Source organism: Protopterus annectens, chromosome 8.part0 (assembly GCF_019279795.1).
Source record: "Protopterus annectens isolate FY-2018-M chromosome 8.part0, PAN1.0, whole genome shotgun sequence".
Classification (NCBI taxonomy): Eukaryota; Metazoa; Chordata; order Ceratodontiformes; family Protopteridae; genus Protopterus; species Protopterus annectens.
This window is the reverse complement of record NC_056741.1, coordinates 475,181,749-475,200,968: the sequence shown is the minus strand read 5'-3', so window position 1 is coordinate 475,200,968 and position 19,220 is coordinate 475,181,749. Positions and strand designations below refer to the sequence as shown.

Here is a 19,220-nt window from a genome sequence, read left to right as displayed (position 1 = left end):
ACTTAAGCATGTGAAACTGGCAATTTAAAGCCCTTACTGCTAAAGTTGCAGAAGTGTAAACTTTCTTCCCCCATCTATCCAAAGCTCTGGAATCTCTGTCAGAGGGTACTGTTTTTTTTTGCAATGGAAGCCTTAACCCCTTTTGGACCCTGGGAAATAGTTTCTGGATCAGAAGGGTTTTTATAAAGAAACTTGCGAGAGTCAGGGTCTCAAATACCTATCTGGCTTGGCTGGTGCAGGGGGGCAAAGAATCAGGAGATAAGCTGGATTCAGAGAACACATCATCCACAATATCTAGCACAGGTGGAATAGCCAGGGGCCTGTGCTGACGCAATAAAAGGAAATCACTGAGCCTTTTCTTGGATTCTAAATAATCCTGACTTTCCCAATGGAAATGCTCCCTCATGGTATGTAAAGTTTCCCCAAAAGAATAATCCTCAGGAGGAGAGGCTGAAGGGATAGATTCTTCAGCATCAGAGTCCTCATGGGAGGGTAGAGAGTATCCCTGGTCTGAAGAGGAATCAGAGGAAATGGAAACCTGATCAGAGAAATCAGTCTGTATCCTGCCTAGGCATTTTCTCAGGAGGGGGATGGGAACCCCTGATTAGAGTAATGAGGTCTTCGGCCATTTTAAGCATCTGTTTCTAAGGCATGGAGGACTGTCCAGGAGAATGCTATACTTGCTTCTTTGTCTTTAATGGTACTTTTGTCTTGGCTGTTGCTTTAATGGTAAGTTGTGAAGGTCTGAAAACACCCTCAGAAGCCGATGCCTGCTCGGTGGCTCCGGACTCATCTGAGGGATTAGTTTCCGTAGGCCCAATACCTTGAGTTTCCAGAGGCCTAGTCGACACGTGGGAGTCGGAGGCGGCCTGTGGCTCTGAGGTAGCGGGTGTCAGGGGCTGCAAAAGCACCTCACTGAGAACCGGCGACTGGCCTAGAAGAGGTTTTGCCGGTTTTGGACCTCTGATGCCTGTCTTTATCCTTGTCTTTGTGTTTGTGTTTTTTCGGAATTGCGGTAGTCGGTTGATCCGACGGCATAGTAAAATTGAACCTTCGGCCAAAGTAGTGCAAATCAAAACGTCTTTTTGTAGTGCGTTTATTAAATCTAGCACAAAACCGACAACTAGTGACATCGTGATCAGGGCCTAGGCATGGAATACAGTAAGAGTGGAAGTCCTTACGAGGTATTTGCTTCCCACAAAAAATACAATTAACTTTTTCTGACATCGGTCTGAGGCAAGAAAAAAAGTTTCCCCAACAGGGTACTTCGCTTTATTGAAGACTTCGGATCTGAAATTAGACTTCGAAAATCTCAGGAGTCGGCCGACCGGCACTTGCGAACTGCTTCTGCTTCGGGCACCGCGCGGCAAGAAAGACTGAAGAAAATGGCGTCGGATGCATCTTATATACTCCTGGCGCACTGATGTCAGGGAAGAAGTGACAGCAACAGACGCCGGACCAAGACTTTGGAACTCTGGCTGACTGCGGGACCGCCTGATGGCAGGATAACCCAAGTGTAATGACTGCAGCAGTGTAACACGAACATCTAGTTTAGTCATCATGTTTATTGATTCCTTATTGTAGCCCCTTGTCCTGAAACTGAGCTGCTAACAGCTCCCTAATTCTAACACAGTCATCTTCCATTGAGCAAAGTCTAGACATCCTGGTGTGCTGATCCTTCATAACATTGGTAAAAACATATCTCGGATACACGCTTTCATACATTAGTAAACTATTCTTCCAGCAGGGTTTCCTAAAAATAGTAGTGTTAATATTTCCCATAAAGAGTTTTATTCAACCTCACATCTAGAAAATCAATACTGGAGAAAGATACAGTAGGAGTAAAGCTCAAAAAACTGGTAGTGTTATTAATAAACATCAAAAATTGTTGTAAATCACTCATTACCAGCCCATAAAATAAATAAATCATCCACAAAATGCCGCTAAAGCTTGATGTAACCTGAATATATATCATTCTTCAAAATAAACTTCTCTTCCCAATGATACATCACCAAATTGGCATATGAATTAGCACATGCACGTTAGCACAATAAAAACATTATCATAAGACCAGCGGACAAGAGGGGGGGTGCACACTGGTGATATTAGGTTACACTGACTATTGTAATCCTATGTACAATTTGCTACAAGATGATAGTACTTACAAGAAAATTAGTAAGGTGGATATTAGTAAGTTAAAAAAGCAGGTTCAAGACTTGCTATATGATTTACTAATGAGTCATATTATAGATCAACAATTATATCATTTTTTTCTTAGAACAATCTAGCATACCCGAGATAAAGTGGTTTCCCAAAGTACACAAAGACCCCCTGCATCCATCGCTGAGACCTATAGTGGCAGGTGCAGGATGGGTCACGGAGCCACTCTCCATCTTTGTACAAGACAAGTTGAAAATGGTTATAAGCACTTTAAATACTGTCTTGGAAGACACAAATCAGTTCCTTATGGACTTGAAATGCCACTTGATTGATAATAATGAAATTGTTGTCAACTTGTTTGTCACACTTTATGTTAATAATTTATTCATGAGTATACCCAAAGAATTTGGCATACAGGGCTTGAGAGAATTGCGGAGGACTAAAAGTGACCAAGAGTGATATGATTACGCTTATTTGTACACTTTTAGAAATTATACTGGAGGACAATGCTTTCATGTATGAACAGGAGGCCTCCTTACAGCAATGGGGGGTTGCTATGGGGACCCCATATGCTAATTCATACTCCAATTTGGTGATGTATCATTGGGAAGAGAAGTTTATTTTGAAGAATGATATATATTCAGGTTACATCAAGCTTTAGCGGCATTTTGTGGGTGATGTATTTGTTTTATGGGCTGGTAATGAGAGTGATTTGCAACAATTTTTGATGTTTATTAATAACACTTAGTTTTTGGAGCTTTACTCATACTGCATCTTCCTCCAGTATTGATTTTCTAGATGTGAGGTTGATGACACTACCATTTTTAGGAAACCCTGCTGGGGGAATACTGACACTACCATTTTTAGGAAACCCTGCAGGAAGAATAGTTTACTAATGTATGAAAGCATGCATTCGAGATATGTTTTTACCAATATTATGAAGGGTCAGCGCAGAAGGATGTCTAGACTTTGTACAATGGAAGAGGACTGTTAGAAATTTGGAGCTGTTAGCAGCTCAGTTTCAGGACAGTGGCTACAATAAGGAATTGAACATGTCTAAACTAGTTTTAGATAATAGAAATACCACAGCCAGACCTTTCTTTTCAACTGGTCAAGACTCCACACGTAGGGGAAGGAGAAGAATGAATGGACAGAATGGTTTAAAGTTTTTTTTACCAAATACACTACTGATAGTTATAATATCACAGACCAAGTTGCTAAGAATTGGAATTTATTAATCACAGATGCCAGATCAGCTGCAATCGTGGGTAGAAAACTGGGTTTTGGTTTTAGAAATTGTAATAATTTAAAACAGTTATGTGACTCGAAACGACAACCTCAGGGTAACCCTTCTCACAGACTAGGCAGTTTCCATTGCCACAGAAGTAAAGCTTGCCCTGTTCTTAAAGAGCAACAGTTTCATCATCCGGTGTTTGACTTTATATTTAAGCCTAGGTTCTATGCAGACTATCAGTCACCAAATGTGGTGTCTCTGGCTACGTGCAGAGATTGTTCCAGTTTCTATGTAGGGAAAACTGTGCAGAAATTTAAAGACAGGATCCTGAGGCATTTATATGATATCAAGACACAATGTTAAGAATGCCCTAGCAAAGCATATACTAGACAATCCATAACATATGTTCTTTTTTAGGGTGTTACAATATGCAAATGTTAACCCGGGGGGGGGGGGTTAACAAACACGTACTTGGAAAGTCTAAAGTTAAAAAGGATACTTAGACTACAAGCTCAAAAATTTCCTGGTGTCAATGCAAATGTATGCGTTAGAACTGCCCTAAGAAGGAGGAAGTTACATGCATAACGTTCCTATTGATTTTATTGGTTCACTGATTTATGAGCAATGTGATGGTTTGTTTTAGAGTTTTATGGATCTGATGAAGTGTTTGTGAACACAAAAGCACCTATCCTTGTTTTAATAAATCTGTCTACATTTATTTTATGGTCATGGTAGCCTTGGATGGTCATTTGTTGTTACATTAGGTGTAATAGGCATGATCTCCCTTTAACAAATTCAAACAGATAAGGATCAAGTGTTTGGAGAGTGCCTATATCTTTGTTGATGTCTATAATGACTCGCAGATATGGCTAGTTAGGGTTAATAGGTCTATAGTTCCTGGGGTCAGTGGAAGCACCACCTTTGTGCAAGGGGATAACAGCAGCCATTTTCCATTCAGCTGGGATGAAGCCAGTGCTTAGACAAACTGAAAGCAGTACTCGATGGTGTTGCTAGTTCTTGTTGGAGCCCATGTAGGATGCAGCCTGGGATATTATCAGGTCCTATAAATGTTGTGTTTTGGGCCTTACAGAAGGCATATGCAACCTGCTCTCTAGAGAGACAAGGTGGGGGACAGGTGGAAGGAATGTCATGGGGTATGTGAGGTGGGGACAGACATTTGCACAGAACCTGTTGAATAACAGGGTTTGCTGTCCACAACCTCAATGTATGTGATAGCCTAACTACCAGTTCGGTGGAAATCTGGGTCTTACCTTTTAGGTTACAGATGTAACTGAAGTACACCTTATGGCTGCCCTTAGTTAAGGAAGCTAATTTGGATTTGTAGTTTGCTTTGGAGGACCTCACAAGAAGCCTTATTTGCTTGTTTCAGCTGAGAAGGGAGTGTTTTAGGGTACAATCCCTCTTACTTTTGGGCAACAATTTCTTCCCGTTATTGCAAAGCCTGTTAGTGGCAGTTGTCCACAAGGCAGGTTTTGCTCTTCCTTGAAGAACTTGTTTTGGTCCCATCAGGTATGACCACGTCAATGCAACTATACAGGTGTTTATAAAAAGCGCTTGTGTAGGACCCAGCATAGTTGCCAGTTCCATCTGAAGGGGGAGTATTTATACCATCCCTTAGAAGAAAAAAGTTAGTTTAGCTGCTGCTGAGGGGGTCAGGTGTGATAGTTACTTCGAATGAGACTGATCTGACAAGGGAAGACCTCATACTGGGGGTGCTGCAGTGGTCCCCCATACTGGTAAGCAATAGATCCAAGATGTTAATGCCCCTAGTTGGGGTGCTGAAGTAAATGAACTTGAACCCTGCACCACCTTTAATTAGCATGGATTGGGAGGGTGGCTTAATTGCTAAGGTGTTTGCCTTACAAACCCAAAGTGCAGGGTTTGAGTCTCACAAGGGATAATTGGCAAGACTTAAAATGGCTCGCAAGGGCAGTTAGCTTAGTAATAAACTATGAACCTTTGGATAAGTGAGTTTGGGCACGAGAACTTACTCAAAGGATGTTTCATTAAAATCACCCAGAACCAAGGTGTTTGATTGCATCTTGATGGATTCCAGTAGATCTAAGTAGGCAGAGTAATTCCTGGAGGGGGTCCTGTATCTGGCAATGACTTGAGTAAGTGTCCTACCAACACAGTTAGTTGCACCTGAAGCATCTCCAGAGAATTATACCATTTAGTCAATCTGGAGGTACATTTATCTTTAATAAATATTGATACACTGCCTACTTTAGTTTTCAAGCCTTCTGTTCGTGGTCTGAATGTGTGGCAGGAGGTCTAACCCAGTATGGCTGGGTGCACTCCACAGCATTGAACAAGCTCTCCGTGACTGCACAGATGTCTGCATCTTCCAAGGTGAGGACTGCTTCCAGTGAATGCATTTTCTACACACACATACATATAGATCAGGACGTTTGTCCTTGTGACATCCCCTAAAAAAGGCACTATGGAGGTGGAAACTGCCTTTGCCAGTAGCCAAAGTCCCACGGGTGACAGATGAAGACCATCTCTGGCAAAGCATCGAGGTCCTCCGATCATGTCATCCCAGGCTGACAAAAACTGGATCCTCTTAGAATGACAGCAAAAACTAAGCCAATTACTGAAGTCAATGATTTTCTGTTTACATTGTGGTATCATCCTAGGCTTGGGTAATATGCTGCTCAAAGCTAAGGAAATACCTGCCTGTGACGCATAACAGAGCTCACTCATGTCTCTCTTCATGTAGTCCAGGAAGGCACGTCTCAAGTCATTCACATCAACACGTACTATGACCAAATCATAACGGTATTTGTTGTTGAGAGACTTTAGTGCCTGTGTGATCCGACTAATCCTGATACAGCCAACCATGACTCAACATTGTTCAACCTGGTAAGTGGGGGGTGTGTGCGTCTCACTAGTCTTTCCTATGACTAAGATATTTGGAATGAATGTGCATTGCCTTACGGGTTTTAATGATGAGACACTTGTGCTTGTATCACTGTGTAATGTGTTTTGAGGTGTTATGGTTGGTTTATTATGTGTGTGTTTTGGAGCTCTCTGGTGTTTAGGTAGATTTTTTGTGTACACCTCTGAATATGCTCATCTATGTGTATGCTGTGTCATGAGTAGGAGTTGTAGTAGGTGGGCTGACAACCCACTCAGTTATTGCTGTCTATTACACGAAAGAGCTGTGATTCCTGAATCATAATGTAGGTGCATCTCCCACAAATGGCACAGGAATGATTTAGAAGTAAGGGGCGGTCAGTGTACATGACATTTGCTATAATGCCTCAGTAGAACCATGTCAACCAAGCTGGTAGGACAAAATGAACTGACAGTTCATGGTCCTAAGAATAATTTTGGTCTGGCTGTAACAGTTGAAGGAATACAACAGGAGAAGGTATTAAGTTTAGGAGCTAAGAGCTCTGGTTTAGGTAATATTTGCAAGGCTAGACAGCAGGTGCCTGTAACCGGCAATCCCTCTGTGCAGCAGTGTGTGATGCTGTGCAACATGTAAATGGGGGCAAACGAGCATAATCCGGTTCAAACACAGGCTTTTTAAAGAAAAGCAGGAAACCGTTAAATTTCAAATTATCCAAACACCCTAAACAGAGCCCTGCAACAGTAACTCTATCTAGATCAGGTCAAACTGCACCTTCCTGCCATGAGGGTACAGGGGGGCCTCTCCAGACAAAAAAAAATAACTGTTTTACAAGCTTCAAAGGTCGCAAACAGTACTAGATTCAGCAAAAACCTGAACCTAGTCTATACCAGTGTTTTTCAAGTGCAGCAAGCAAGTGAAATAAACAAAACAAGCATATGAATAGCATTACAGTTGTAAGAGGAATTCAATTAGCAGACAATCTAAAAAAAAATGCAGTAAAATACAGTTGCACAGCTTTAAACAGATATGCAGCAAATATTGTTTCAGTTAATCAGAAAGTGCAGAACACAGTTGAAAATAAGCACTTAGTTTGTAGTCTCTCAGCAGGTATTTGGAAAACAGTAGAGCAAAGGCAGAAGGCCTAAACTCACTGCAGCTTTGAGCAAACAAACTTATTGGTAAGCTTCTCCAACGGTGCCATGTCACAATTTGCAAACACAAATTTACTGCATTAGTCAATGAAAAATCTGTAAAAATTAGATGGCTTCACAATACCATCAATCAAGTTTTCTCAAACTGAAAAATTATAATTTCCTGAGTTACTTGGAAGGGACTGAAGGACAGATGGACTGCCTGTTCAGTTCTCGATAAAAAGCTGAAACTGGCTGGAATCTGACCTCATTTTAGACAAACTTTGGACCAATATTTTGGGCTAGCAGAAGAGTACAAGACCACTCTACAGACATCTGTAAAAACTTTAGAAGTCATATCAGAAGGATGAACATCTGCCCATGGTAACAGACAAAGATTACATTGCAACAGTGACCTATATCATTTTGCACTCACCAGCATTTTAAATTGCTTCAGTTCACATTTTCTTAGAAATAGTAAAAGGCTAGAGTTTTTGAACCACTTCAACATGCTGAAATGCATACGAGAGGTGCACTGTATACTCACCTGTTTATTTGCCTTTAAAACAGTTCTCAGTGTTGCAATTTGCTCTTTCTTGGTGCTTAGCAAGGATTTTAATTTCATTAGTTCCTCTAAAAGAGCTTCTTTGTCCTGCTCCATATCCACTGCTCTTCCTGGAGTCATACCACACTGTCTTGAAAGCTCTACTGCTTCTTGTAAATGTTTTATTTGATCTCGAATGACAGCTGTAAGATTACTAATATTCATTGGTTCTTTGTTACTGTCCCCATAATCAGATCCTGGAGAAGATGGGCAGCTTAGAGGTGAAAGGTCACCACTACTATTTTCTAAAACACTATGTTCAGAACTAAATAGAAGTTTCCCAAACAGATCAGAGGACTTCCGTTTTCTTAACTGTCCCCTAAATCCTCGTCCTTCTTTGTAATAATCTAGCATCACAAGATTAGGTGTGAGATTGTTACACATACAAATATGATGATATAATGTGGCCAGTTCCTCACTTAAAGAAACAAGATGGTCTTGTGCCATGCTCAAACTCCCCTGCGAATTAGTATATGCTCTTTTTACAGCCCTTAGTTCTTTCTCAAGTTTAGCAATAGTCTCCTGATCAGATCTGGAAGATCGCATACACTGGTTAACTTTTTCCAGCAGTTCTTTGGCCTCTCTTTCCCACCTTCTTTGCTCTTGCTGGCAAACTTCATGTTCAGTACATGTAATGCTTGCTTCCTTGCCTTCATTTTTTAAATGAACACCTTCAGCACTACCAGATCTATACTTGGAATCTAAAAACTGCATTTCATTAGCAGTCACCTCTAAAAAATCCACCTCTTTACAATCCTTGAGTTTTACAGTCTGTAGTTCCTCAGACAGTTTGTTCATTTTATCTTGCTGAGATAATACAGTTTCCATGGCACTATCCAGCTGTCGTTGCAATTCTTGCACTTTATTCAAGAGGGAAGTCTTTTCACGCTCAACCTGCAAAAAACAAATAATTTAGTCTACAATACAAGTGGTCAGTCTTTTTAAGAGTCTACTGGCATAATTTTACAAGAAATAAGTCAAATTAATAGGCGCACAGAAACTGATATATACCAGCTTCAAATACTGGTGTAGCTTATATCCAACAAATACTGTTGCAGTTCAGCTATACACAACAACTTCAACAATTTTAAAGAGTTCTGAAGTCAATGCTTTGAAGAACACAATTTTACCAGAGAAAGATTCTACCCCTTCTACAGGCAAGTTCTATTTACAAGAAAATAGAAAGATCAGTACAAAAATTTTTTATTTAAACATGGACCTGAATAAAAGTGAACCAATACAATAAGAGTGTTGTGAGCATGTATGAGGCACTAAGATGGGGCCACAGCACTGATACTTTAATGTAGTCTTAATGTATTAACATACTGCAACTCATATCAGTTAATTAATGCAATCAAAACTTATTTGTAAAGTAAAATTGTTGCATTATTCATCCTATAATATGATTAAATCAAAGCACAAAACTGAATATAAACAAAATTTATGTACTTCCCATAAAGTTCAATTGTTTAACAATTGTAAAGTTTACAGTGTATTCACTGTTGTAGTATTGACCCTTTGGATTCCTGCCTATAAGAGCCTGATGACTGGTCAGAAAACCAGAGCTTTCATCTTTCCCCTCCTAATCCCATGGACTACTCCTCTGAAGACATCAAGGTATTGGCAGTTTAAAGGGGCATCAGACAGTGATGTCAAGTATTTCATACCCCAAGCAAGTTCCAGCAAAGTTTCTAGTGACCACAGCACAAGTTACCCAAGCACAAGTTACCCAAGGATATCCCATCTCAAATGGGAGACTAAACAGGACCTTACCATAACTGCTGGTGTGGATACAGCTTATGTTCACAGTGGGTAAACCTGCTAAGTACAGTGGAGGGGGTGACCTGCATACTCACCCCATCCAAAGGGAGAAAAGCACACAGATAGGTTTGGAGGAAGGGAACTGGTACTGCAACAGTAAATAAAAAGTTATGTACTTACCATACAACAGATCCATGATGCTGATTTTCTTCCAGTTCAACATATGGATTGTTGGATCCAACCAGATTAGACATTGGCATGGACTTTGAAGCATCTTCAGATCCAGGGATCCGACTCCTCCCCTACCCATAATACCCTGTACTCCACCCTAACATTTCAAAATCAAGCTTACCTCCATTTAATACAAATGGTTTACAATAGAATAAATATGACAATAGTTGCAAATGACAACAGAGGGGAAGAGAAGGCAGCAATCAGAAAGAGGACTGTTAACAGAGTTGAGCAGTAACCACCCATTTGTCCCAAAGTCATATGTGTCGATTTAGGAAGGAGGGAGGGAGGGAGGTTGAACAGGACAAAAATCAGACATGGATCTATCGTTATGGCAAGTACATAACTTGTGTCCAATCTTGTCTACAATGGACAGATTCCTAAGCTGTCTATCTGGAATTATCAAGGAAGGAAGGAAGGATGTTCCCAAGGATTGTGGAACCAAATGAATGCAACCTATATTGTATACCCAGTTTATGTACACTTACGTATGTACTGTGGACCAATTCACTGCAGCACAAATGTCATCAATGGGAAGTCTTCTGGAAAAGGCTGCTGAAGTAGATATTGCTCTAGTGGAATGAAATTTAGGGTTAGATTGAACAGTCAAAATGTTTTTGTTACAAAAGAAATGCAGTCTGTCACCCATCTAGAAAGAGCAACTGTAGTGACAGCTTTAACTAAGTTTTGTTTTGAGAAGGCAATAAACTGATCAGATTTCCTGAATTGTTTAGTTCTATGAAGGTAAAATCTGAGTTGAGGAACATTTAACATATGCAACATGTATTCGTCTTTGATATCCGGGAAAAATACTGCTAAGTTTACAGATTGATTTAGGTTTGCTTAGATGCCACCTTGGGAATAAAGGATGCATTAGTTCACAGAGAAACTGTTCATGTGAAACACCAGACATGAAGACTTGCATTTATTAGCCTGTAATTCCAAAATCTGCCTGTCTGATGTAACCACCACTAGAAAAATAGTTTTCCATGTCAGGAACTTAAAATCTACACAGGCCACAGGTTGAAAAGGGTGCCGAGTTAGAGTTTGAAGCATAATGGCAGTTTCCCATGGAGGAATTGGATCTCTGATGGGTGGTCATAAAAGTTCCTCTCAAAAAAACTTTAGAGATCTTTAGAGAAGCTATGGAAAAATCATTATGGCCAATGTGGAAGTTCAAAATAGCTGCGGTTTGAAAGTACAGTTGTGTACACTTAACCATAAATGTAGATGTTTGAGTGTATTCACTGTTGCAGTCATCACACTTGGGTTATCCGCCTGCAGGTAGCCCTCAGTCGGCCTGAATACCAGAGTCTTGGAATTTCTGCGTCGGATGCTGTCACCTCTTCCATGACGTCAGGTCGTCAGGGGTATAAAACATGCAGCCGATGCCATTACATCAGGTTTTCTTGCCCCATATGTCAGGAGCCCCCACAATAGGAAGCAATTACATGATGTGGAACACCTCCAGTAAAAAGTAAATACCACTGCCATAAGATATGGCCAAAAAAAGGATAGGTAGAGAGTATAGAAATGTCAGGGGGCTGGAGGGAAGGAAACCAGGACTGCAACAGTGAAGACACTAACATCTACATTTATGGTAAGGTGTACACAACTGTACTATGTTCTTCATGTTTCACTGTTGCAGTCATCACACTTGGGTTGATTCCCAAAGCTGAGGGAGGGTGGAGGCAGTCAAGAAGTATTAGGACTGGCTAGCAGACCTTGTAAGACTGCTGTAGCAAGTCCAGCTCTGGATTTAGAAAAAATAGGCAAGTGGTAATGCTAGGTAAAGGTGTGTACTGAACTCCAGGGGCAGCTTCTAGGATGCCCCTGGTAGGGACACTGCTGAGAAATGCTGTAGAGGTTGAGGTAGCCCTAGTGGAATGGGTTCTGATCCCCTGTGGGGTAGGTTTTCCATGGTGCTTGTAGCAGAAATGGATGCAGTGTGCTATCCATTTAGAGATGGTTTGCTTTGAAATGGCCTTGCCCTCTGCCCCTGCAGCAAAGCTGACTCGCAGCTGGTCAGATTTTCTGAACGGTTTAGTCCTGTCAAGGTAGAACCTAAGCTGTCTGTGCACGTCCAAGGAGTGCAGGATCCTTTCTCCTTTATTCGGAGGATTAGGAAAAAAGGTTGGTAAATATATGGATTGGTTTAAAGCCACACTGGATACAACCTTGGGCATAAATGATGGGTTAGTCCTGAGGGAAACCCTGTCCGCATGGAAGATAATGAAGGGTTCCACAGCCATAAGGGCCTGTAATTTAGACACTCTTCTTGCTGAAGTGATGGCTAGAAGTAAGGCTGTTTTCCAAGAGGAATTTTAACTCTGCTGTAGCAGCAGGATCAAAAGGGGGAAGCGTGAGCTTCTCTAGTACAAATTTAAGGTCCCAGGCAGTGGGAGCTCTCCTCGGGGGGGGGGGGGGGGGGTGTCTTAAATTGTTAGCTCTTCTCAGGAACTGTTTGACCAGAGGGTGAGAGAAGAGTGGTGGCTCAGTATTGTAATGAGGTGAGATGGCAGAGGCATGAATCTTAATGGATGAGAAGGATAGGCCTTTGTGGAGCAGCTCTGCTAGATAATCTAGGATTTGAGGTAAGGTGGGCACAGCTGTGTCCTTTCCCGGAGACTGGCTCCAAGAACAGTATCTTTACCACTTTTTGTATAGGACTTCCTAGTACTAGGCCTCCTGGCCTCAAGGATGACATCCAGCACATGTATGATGAGGGCTGCTGGTGATGTATTCAGGGAATAAGCCAGGCTGCTAAGTTCAGGGTTTGCAGCTGAGGATGCAAAATCTGGCCCTCCTGCTGGGACAGCAGAGAGAGGGTCTGATGCAGGTGCCAGGGTGGCACTGTTGTCAGACTGCATAAAAGTGGGTACCAGTGCTGGCGTGGCCAGTCAGGTGCAATAAGGATTGCCCTTGGACTGTCCTGTTTGATCTTGACTAGAATCTTTGAGAGGAGGGGCAGAGGGGGCAAGGCATAGATTGAGAGGTTTTCCCATGTAAAGCATAGAGCATCCATTTTCCATGCTTGGCTGTGGGCAGTTCTGGTGCAAACTTTGCTCAATTGATGGTTCTGGGGGAAGCAAACAGTTCCACCTCTGATGTCCCCACCTGTGGATTAGAAGCTTGAATGAATTGGGTTCCAGTTTCCACTTGTGTGGGTCCAACAGATTTCTGCTCAAGTCTGCCAGTGAATTTTGTTTGCCTGGCAGGAATTAAGCTTGCAGGTGCATTGGTTGTTCAAGGCTGTGTTCCACAGAGCCAAGGCTAACCAGCAGAGTGGGTAGGAATGAGTTCCCCCTTGCTTATGTACAGCATGACTGTGGTGCTGTCTGTTTTTATCAAGAGTTGTCCTGGAAGGATAAGGTATTTGAAGGCTGTCAGGGCATTCTGTACAGCTAACATTTCTTTTTGATTGATATGCAGGTGCATTAGTCCTAGGCTCCATTTGCCTTGAATGCATTTGCCTGCCACGTGAGCCCCCCATGCATAGTCTGATGAATCTGTTGTCAGGGCTTGGGTGGCGGGGGGTTGAGTGAAAGGGAATCCCTTGTTGCAGTTGCAGGCCTCTTCCCACCAAAGGAACTCTGCCTTTAGGCAAGGAATGATTGGAATCACTTGTTTCCAGGTCCTGAGAACGTTGACACCAGAGTCTTAAGTACCACTGAAGTTTCCTCATATGCAGTCTTGCATATGGAATTAGGAAAATGCACGAGGCCACAAACTCTAGGGCTTGTAGTATTTTTCTTGCAGACAGTTGGGTTTAGGTGGCCAGTATTTTTAAGTAATTTGTCAAATAAACCTGCTTTTCTGGAGTGAGGAATGCCATCTGGGAAGTTGTGTTCAAGCTTGCTCCCAGGAATACTACATCTTGGCTGGGTACCAGATGCGATTTATTCTCGTTGATGGTATACCCCAGAAAAATTAGGAGTCTCTTTACAAATGTCAGGTGCTGAAGTAGCAATTCCTGACTGTCCACCTGAATCAGGCAATCGTCCAAGTATGGATAAATTTGAATGCTTCTCTGCCTGCAGTATGCAATGGCTGGGGCCAGGCACTTTGTGAATACCCTGGGCGCAGTAGATAAGCCAAAGGGAAGTGCAGAGAACTGATGGTGCATAGAGCCTGCCTTGAAACGTAGATACTTTCCCTGCAAGATTCCATTACTGGGATGTGCAGATAAGCTTCTTTCAAGTCTAGGGTGACCAGCCAGGAGTCCTTGGCTAACACAGGCAGCAGCTGTTGGAGTGTAAGCACTTTGAACTTTGGTATTACCAGGAAGGTGTTGAGAATTGACAGACCCAGGATAGGGCACCAAGAGTTTTCTTTCCTGGGCACCAGAAACAGTCTGGAGTAGAAACCCTGTCCCCTTTGCTCTGTTGGAACAGGATGAATAGCCCCGATACTGAGAAGAGAAATTAATTGCTTTTGAGCCTCTGCCCACTGGTTTGGGGGAAGGTCTGGCAATCCGCTTGGGGTTGGCAGCGAGTGGAAGTAGAATCTGTATTCCTGGGATACAATGTTTAAGACCAAACAGTCTTGGGTAATGTATTCCCAGTTTTTTTCATGCAGGGTGAGATTTCCTCCTAGGGGTGCAAGTACTTGGGCATGGCTGGGAAGGATGCAAGAGAAGTCATTGTGAACTTTTTCCATAAGAGGGTGGCTTATCACTCCCTGTTTGAGGTGGGAGCACCATTGTTTAGATCTGTGCACACCCCGAGACTGTAGTCTTTGTGGTCTGCTGCCCCTAGGTTTGGACTGAGAAGGCCTGGGAGGGACTGGAAAGGACCAGTTTTTGAAGGCCAATGTACCTGTAAGAAATCTTAAACAGTTTGCATAGATTTAGCTTTTTCCTCCATCTTTTTAAAAACAACTTCTGCTTTAGTGCCAAACAATCTTGATTTAATGGAGCATCTCGTAATTTTGCTTTGACATGGTCTGGCAAGATTTGTTCCTTCAGCCAAGCATGCATTCTCAGAACAGACCCAGTGACAGCAGCCCTGCAAGATGCTTCTAAGGCATCAAAAGCACACTGCAAAGTATGTTTACTAACTTGGTTTGCAGAATGCATCAACTCTTTTAAATCTTTAATTTCTGCACAATCAGGAATCAACAACATTTTTTGCTTAATTAGTTCCATAATATGCTGCTGGTACTTCAACATGTAAAACTGGCAATTTATAGCTCTGACAGCAAGTGTTGGAGAGGTATATACCTTCTTACCCCATCTGTTTAAAGCCCTAGAATCCCTGTCCGAAGGGGTAGGGTTTTTGGCTATAGTAGCCTTAACACCTTTAGGTCCCTGGGAAATTGTCTCTGGATCTGCAGTAGGATTTTTAAAGATAAATTTGAGAGAGGCAGGTACTCTGTAGTACCCGTCAGGCTTACTAGGAGCTGGAGCTAAAGTATCAGGGGTAAGACTTGATTCCATGAAGACATCTACAATATCCAGAACAGGAGGTATAGCTATAGGCCTGTGCTGAGGCAAGTCTAAAAATTCCCTGATTCTCTGACTGTGGGTAGTTCTGGCATTCCCAGCAGAAATGCTCTCTTAAGGTATGTAAAGTTTCACCAAAAGAAAAGTCCTCTGGAGGAGAGGCAGAGAGAATGGAATCCTCTGTATCTGAATCCTCATAAATGGATAAGGGTATGTCCTGGTAATCAGAGGGATCAGAGTCATCGGACTCAGGGTGTGTAGAATCAGAAGGAAATTCTACTCTGTCTTTTAGCAGGGGAAGGCTGGCTTCCACTAGAGTAATAAGGTCTTCATCCATTTGAAGTATTTGTTTCTGTGGCATGGGAGCTTGAACATGCACTTTGGTCATCTGTTTTCTAGGCATAGTGCGAACCCTGGCCTTGAGAAACTCTGTAGTTTTAGTCAAAAACGAAGCTGTCGGTTTAATATGAACATCGGAAGGTCAGAATACACCCTCAAAAGCCAGTGCCTGCACAACCGCTCCAGACCCATCCAAGGTAGAGACATCTAGAGACATCCGCAGGTTCCAAAGATGAAGAAGCACCTGGTGGCATACCGGACTCCGAATGGGTCTCAGTAGAGGCCTGCAAGTCTGTAGAAGCGGGTTTCAGGGGCTGCGAAAGCACCTCACCGAGTACCAGCAGACTGATGACTAGCTTAACGGAAGCGTCGTTGGCAGTTTTGGACCTATGCAGTCTGTCTTGTCTTTATCCTTACATTTTTTCAGAAGATTGGTAGTCAGATGGCTTATCGAAGCCATTGCAGAATACGGAGAACGAGAGCAAAATAATTTAGCGACAAAGATAGCCCGACTACAAATAGTTCGGGTATTGAACAGGGTACAAAACAGACAGCGAGGAACGTGGTGGTCTGGGCCTAAACAGGTGACGCAGTAAGAATGAAAATCTCTGTGACGTATTTGCTTTCCACTGGCAAGACAATTGTTAACTTTTTCGGACATTGGTTAAAGCAAGAAAAAAAGGATCCTCAACAGGGTACTTAGTGTACTTGGCTTTAGAAGACTTCAGGTTTGAAATTCGAATAACAAAAATTTAAGGTTGCAGCCAACCGGCACTTGCAAACTGCTTCTGCTTCGGGCTCCGCTCTGCAAGAAAAGCTGGTGTAATGGCATTGGCTGCATGTTTTATACCCCTGATGACCTGACGTCATGGAAGAGGTAATAGTATCAGACACAGAAATCCCAAGACTCTGGTATTCGGGCCGACTTGAGGGCTACCTGCAGGAAGATAACCCAAGTGTGATGACTGCAACAGTGAAACACGAAGAACATCTTGGATGGTGGAATAACTGAAGCCTTTGTCAAAGGGTTCTGATAAAAATTCTAAAACAGAAAGATTGGGTGCGGGGGAAAAAAAAAAAAAAAAAAAAAGAGTCCAGTCCCTTGGAAACAACCCAGATAGAAAACTCCTTCCACTTCCTATGATACATCTTTTGTGGCTGACTTCTGAGAAGCAGACATAATCTTGACCATTGAAGTGGAAAGCCTGGCATCTCTGACTATGGTCAAAACTGGAGAAACCACACTGTTAGTTTCAAGGACTTCTGATATGGCAGAGGCAATATGGATTAGTAAGTTAGAAGATCTGGATAATGATTAAAAAATCCATGGGGGATGCACTACTGAATGCCATTTGGAAAGGTAAGCATGTTTGTTGGGGCCAGAAGGGGGCAATGAGAATCATCCTGGCCTTGCACTGTCTTCCTTTCTGGATGAACGTTTTCATTAGAGGTACTCTGGAGGAGATTGATTGCAGGAAAGCAAATTGTGGACCAGAGCATCCTCAGTGATTGAGCCTGTAAATGGATCAGAACAAAGTAGCTGCTGCATTTGTTGACGAGGTAGGAGGCAAAAAGGTCAAAGCAAGGTTGGCCCCAGTGACTGAAAATCAATGTCACCACTATTATATTGAGGGACCACGTCCGAGGCATTATATCATGTCCATCAAGCAGCTAAAATATTGGATGATCCCGGGATGTACACTGCTATCAGAAAGCAGTGTAAAGACATCTCCCACTACTGAACTTTCGTGGCCTATCAATACAGTAAACAGGGAGGGTTTCTCCCAGTTTGTTGATGTACCACACTACTGTCATACTTGCCCATCTGTATGGAGAATACACCCTTTGGGAGAAGACCCTGGAATGCCTGCAATTCTGGGAGGACCACCCTCATCTCAAAGATAATGATATGAAAATTGACCTCTGTGGGTGACCATGTACCTAGGACCATCCTTCCTTTGAAATGCATCCCCCAAGAAAAAAAGCACAAGTGGTTAATGTCACTCATGGAAAGTCCATGTGGGACTGGCATCCATTAATTACTGACCTGGACACATCCCTCAAATACTGACAGGGACATACCCTACCTGGAAATGTGTCCTCTGCAGATCAGAGTGAGTTAAATCTCTGCATGTAATGGGTGCATATTCTGAGACCACTATACTACTAGAGTCCACTGGAATACTCTCATGTGGAACCTGGCCATTGGAAACAATACTGTGGATGCCATTAGACCCAAGAGGAGCAAGATTAATCTTGCTGGAGGGGAAGGATGATGAAAGCACCCACATGGCAGTTAGACAACAATAAAATCCCAGTATTGAGAAGGCTGGATATCTGTAGGCCATTTAGGTGGCATCCTAAAAATTGTATTTATGTTGGTGTCAGATGGCACTTGCAAAGATTTACTGTTATCCCTAAATCCTACAGTTGGTACATAAGATCCAGATGGTGAAGCGACTGATGGTTAGGTGTAAAAGTTAGAAGCCAATCCCGAAGATGGTGGAAAACATGGATCCCTAGCAGACACATGTGTGCTGTCACCATTGCCATTAATCTTGGTAAACACCCTGGGGGCTGTGGGGAGACCAAAAGGTAGTGCTCTGAACTGATGGTGCCTGGATCCCAACCAGAAACAAACAGAGGAATCTCCTGGAGTGCCTCTAAGCATCCTGAATATCTTCAGAGTACATCCAATCATCCTTCTTCAATAAAGGCAATATGGACTGAATCGCAACAATCTGGAATTTTGTTTCACAAACTGATTGAGGTGACTGAGTTCCAGAAAGACTCCGAGGTCCCCTGTCTTTTTTGGCACTAAAAACCTTTAATAGACTCTGGATTTTAACTGGTGGGGGGGCTTTTCAAATTACATTTTTCAAGCAATTTTGAAAGTTCTACTACTGCTGCTTTCCCATTATCTGGTTGAAACATCAGGAACATTCCTCCTTCTCATGAGGGAGAAGGGAAAACGGAAATGAATAGCCTCTGAACATTATCTTTAGCGACCATGAATATGTGGTAATGTCAATGTGCAAAGACAAGCACCCCCCCCTCCACCTGCATCCAGAGTGCAGCAGTTGGGCAACCATTTAGAGGCACTGAAAGGCTTATTAAAAAAGGACCATGGAAGCCCCGATTATGTGGTCTGCATCTGCCACTAGTGTGACATCCGTTTGGATTACCTCCACCTCTGCCACAAGGTGGTCTACCACCAGGAGAATCGTGACAGCTCTGTGACTTTTAGAACCACATCGTTTTCCCTCTCTTCTCATTAATGAGATGAACCTCTGCAGTGGTAAAGCAGATTCCTACTGCGGAGAGTTTTGCCATCCTGTTGACTCCTGGTTAATGCGGCTAACTTTGGGTTCAAAGAGAGTGAACCATTGCAGGGGCATTAATGAAGTATGTCCGAAAGCCTTTCTCGAAATCACAGA

At 42.5% G+C, this 19,220-nt stretch overlaps 1 protein-coding gene across 1 annotated transcript in view; it reads right to left on the bottom strand.

Moving 5' to 3' along the window:
- Positions 1 to 19,220, bottom strand: part of LOC122808889 (protein bicaudal D homolog 2-like) — a gene marked incomplete in the record, with an annotated part of 766,930 nt that overhangs the window by 486,743 nt on the left and 260,967 nt on the right. The window contains 1 exon segment of the mRNA XM_044080002.1: positions 7,953 to 8,903. Within this exon segment, the coding sequence (XP_043935937.1) occupies positions 7,953 to 8,903 (951 nt within the window).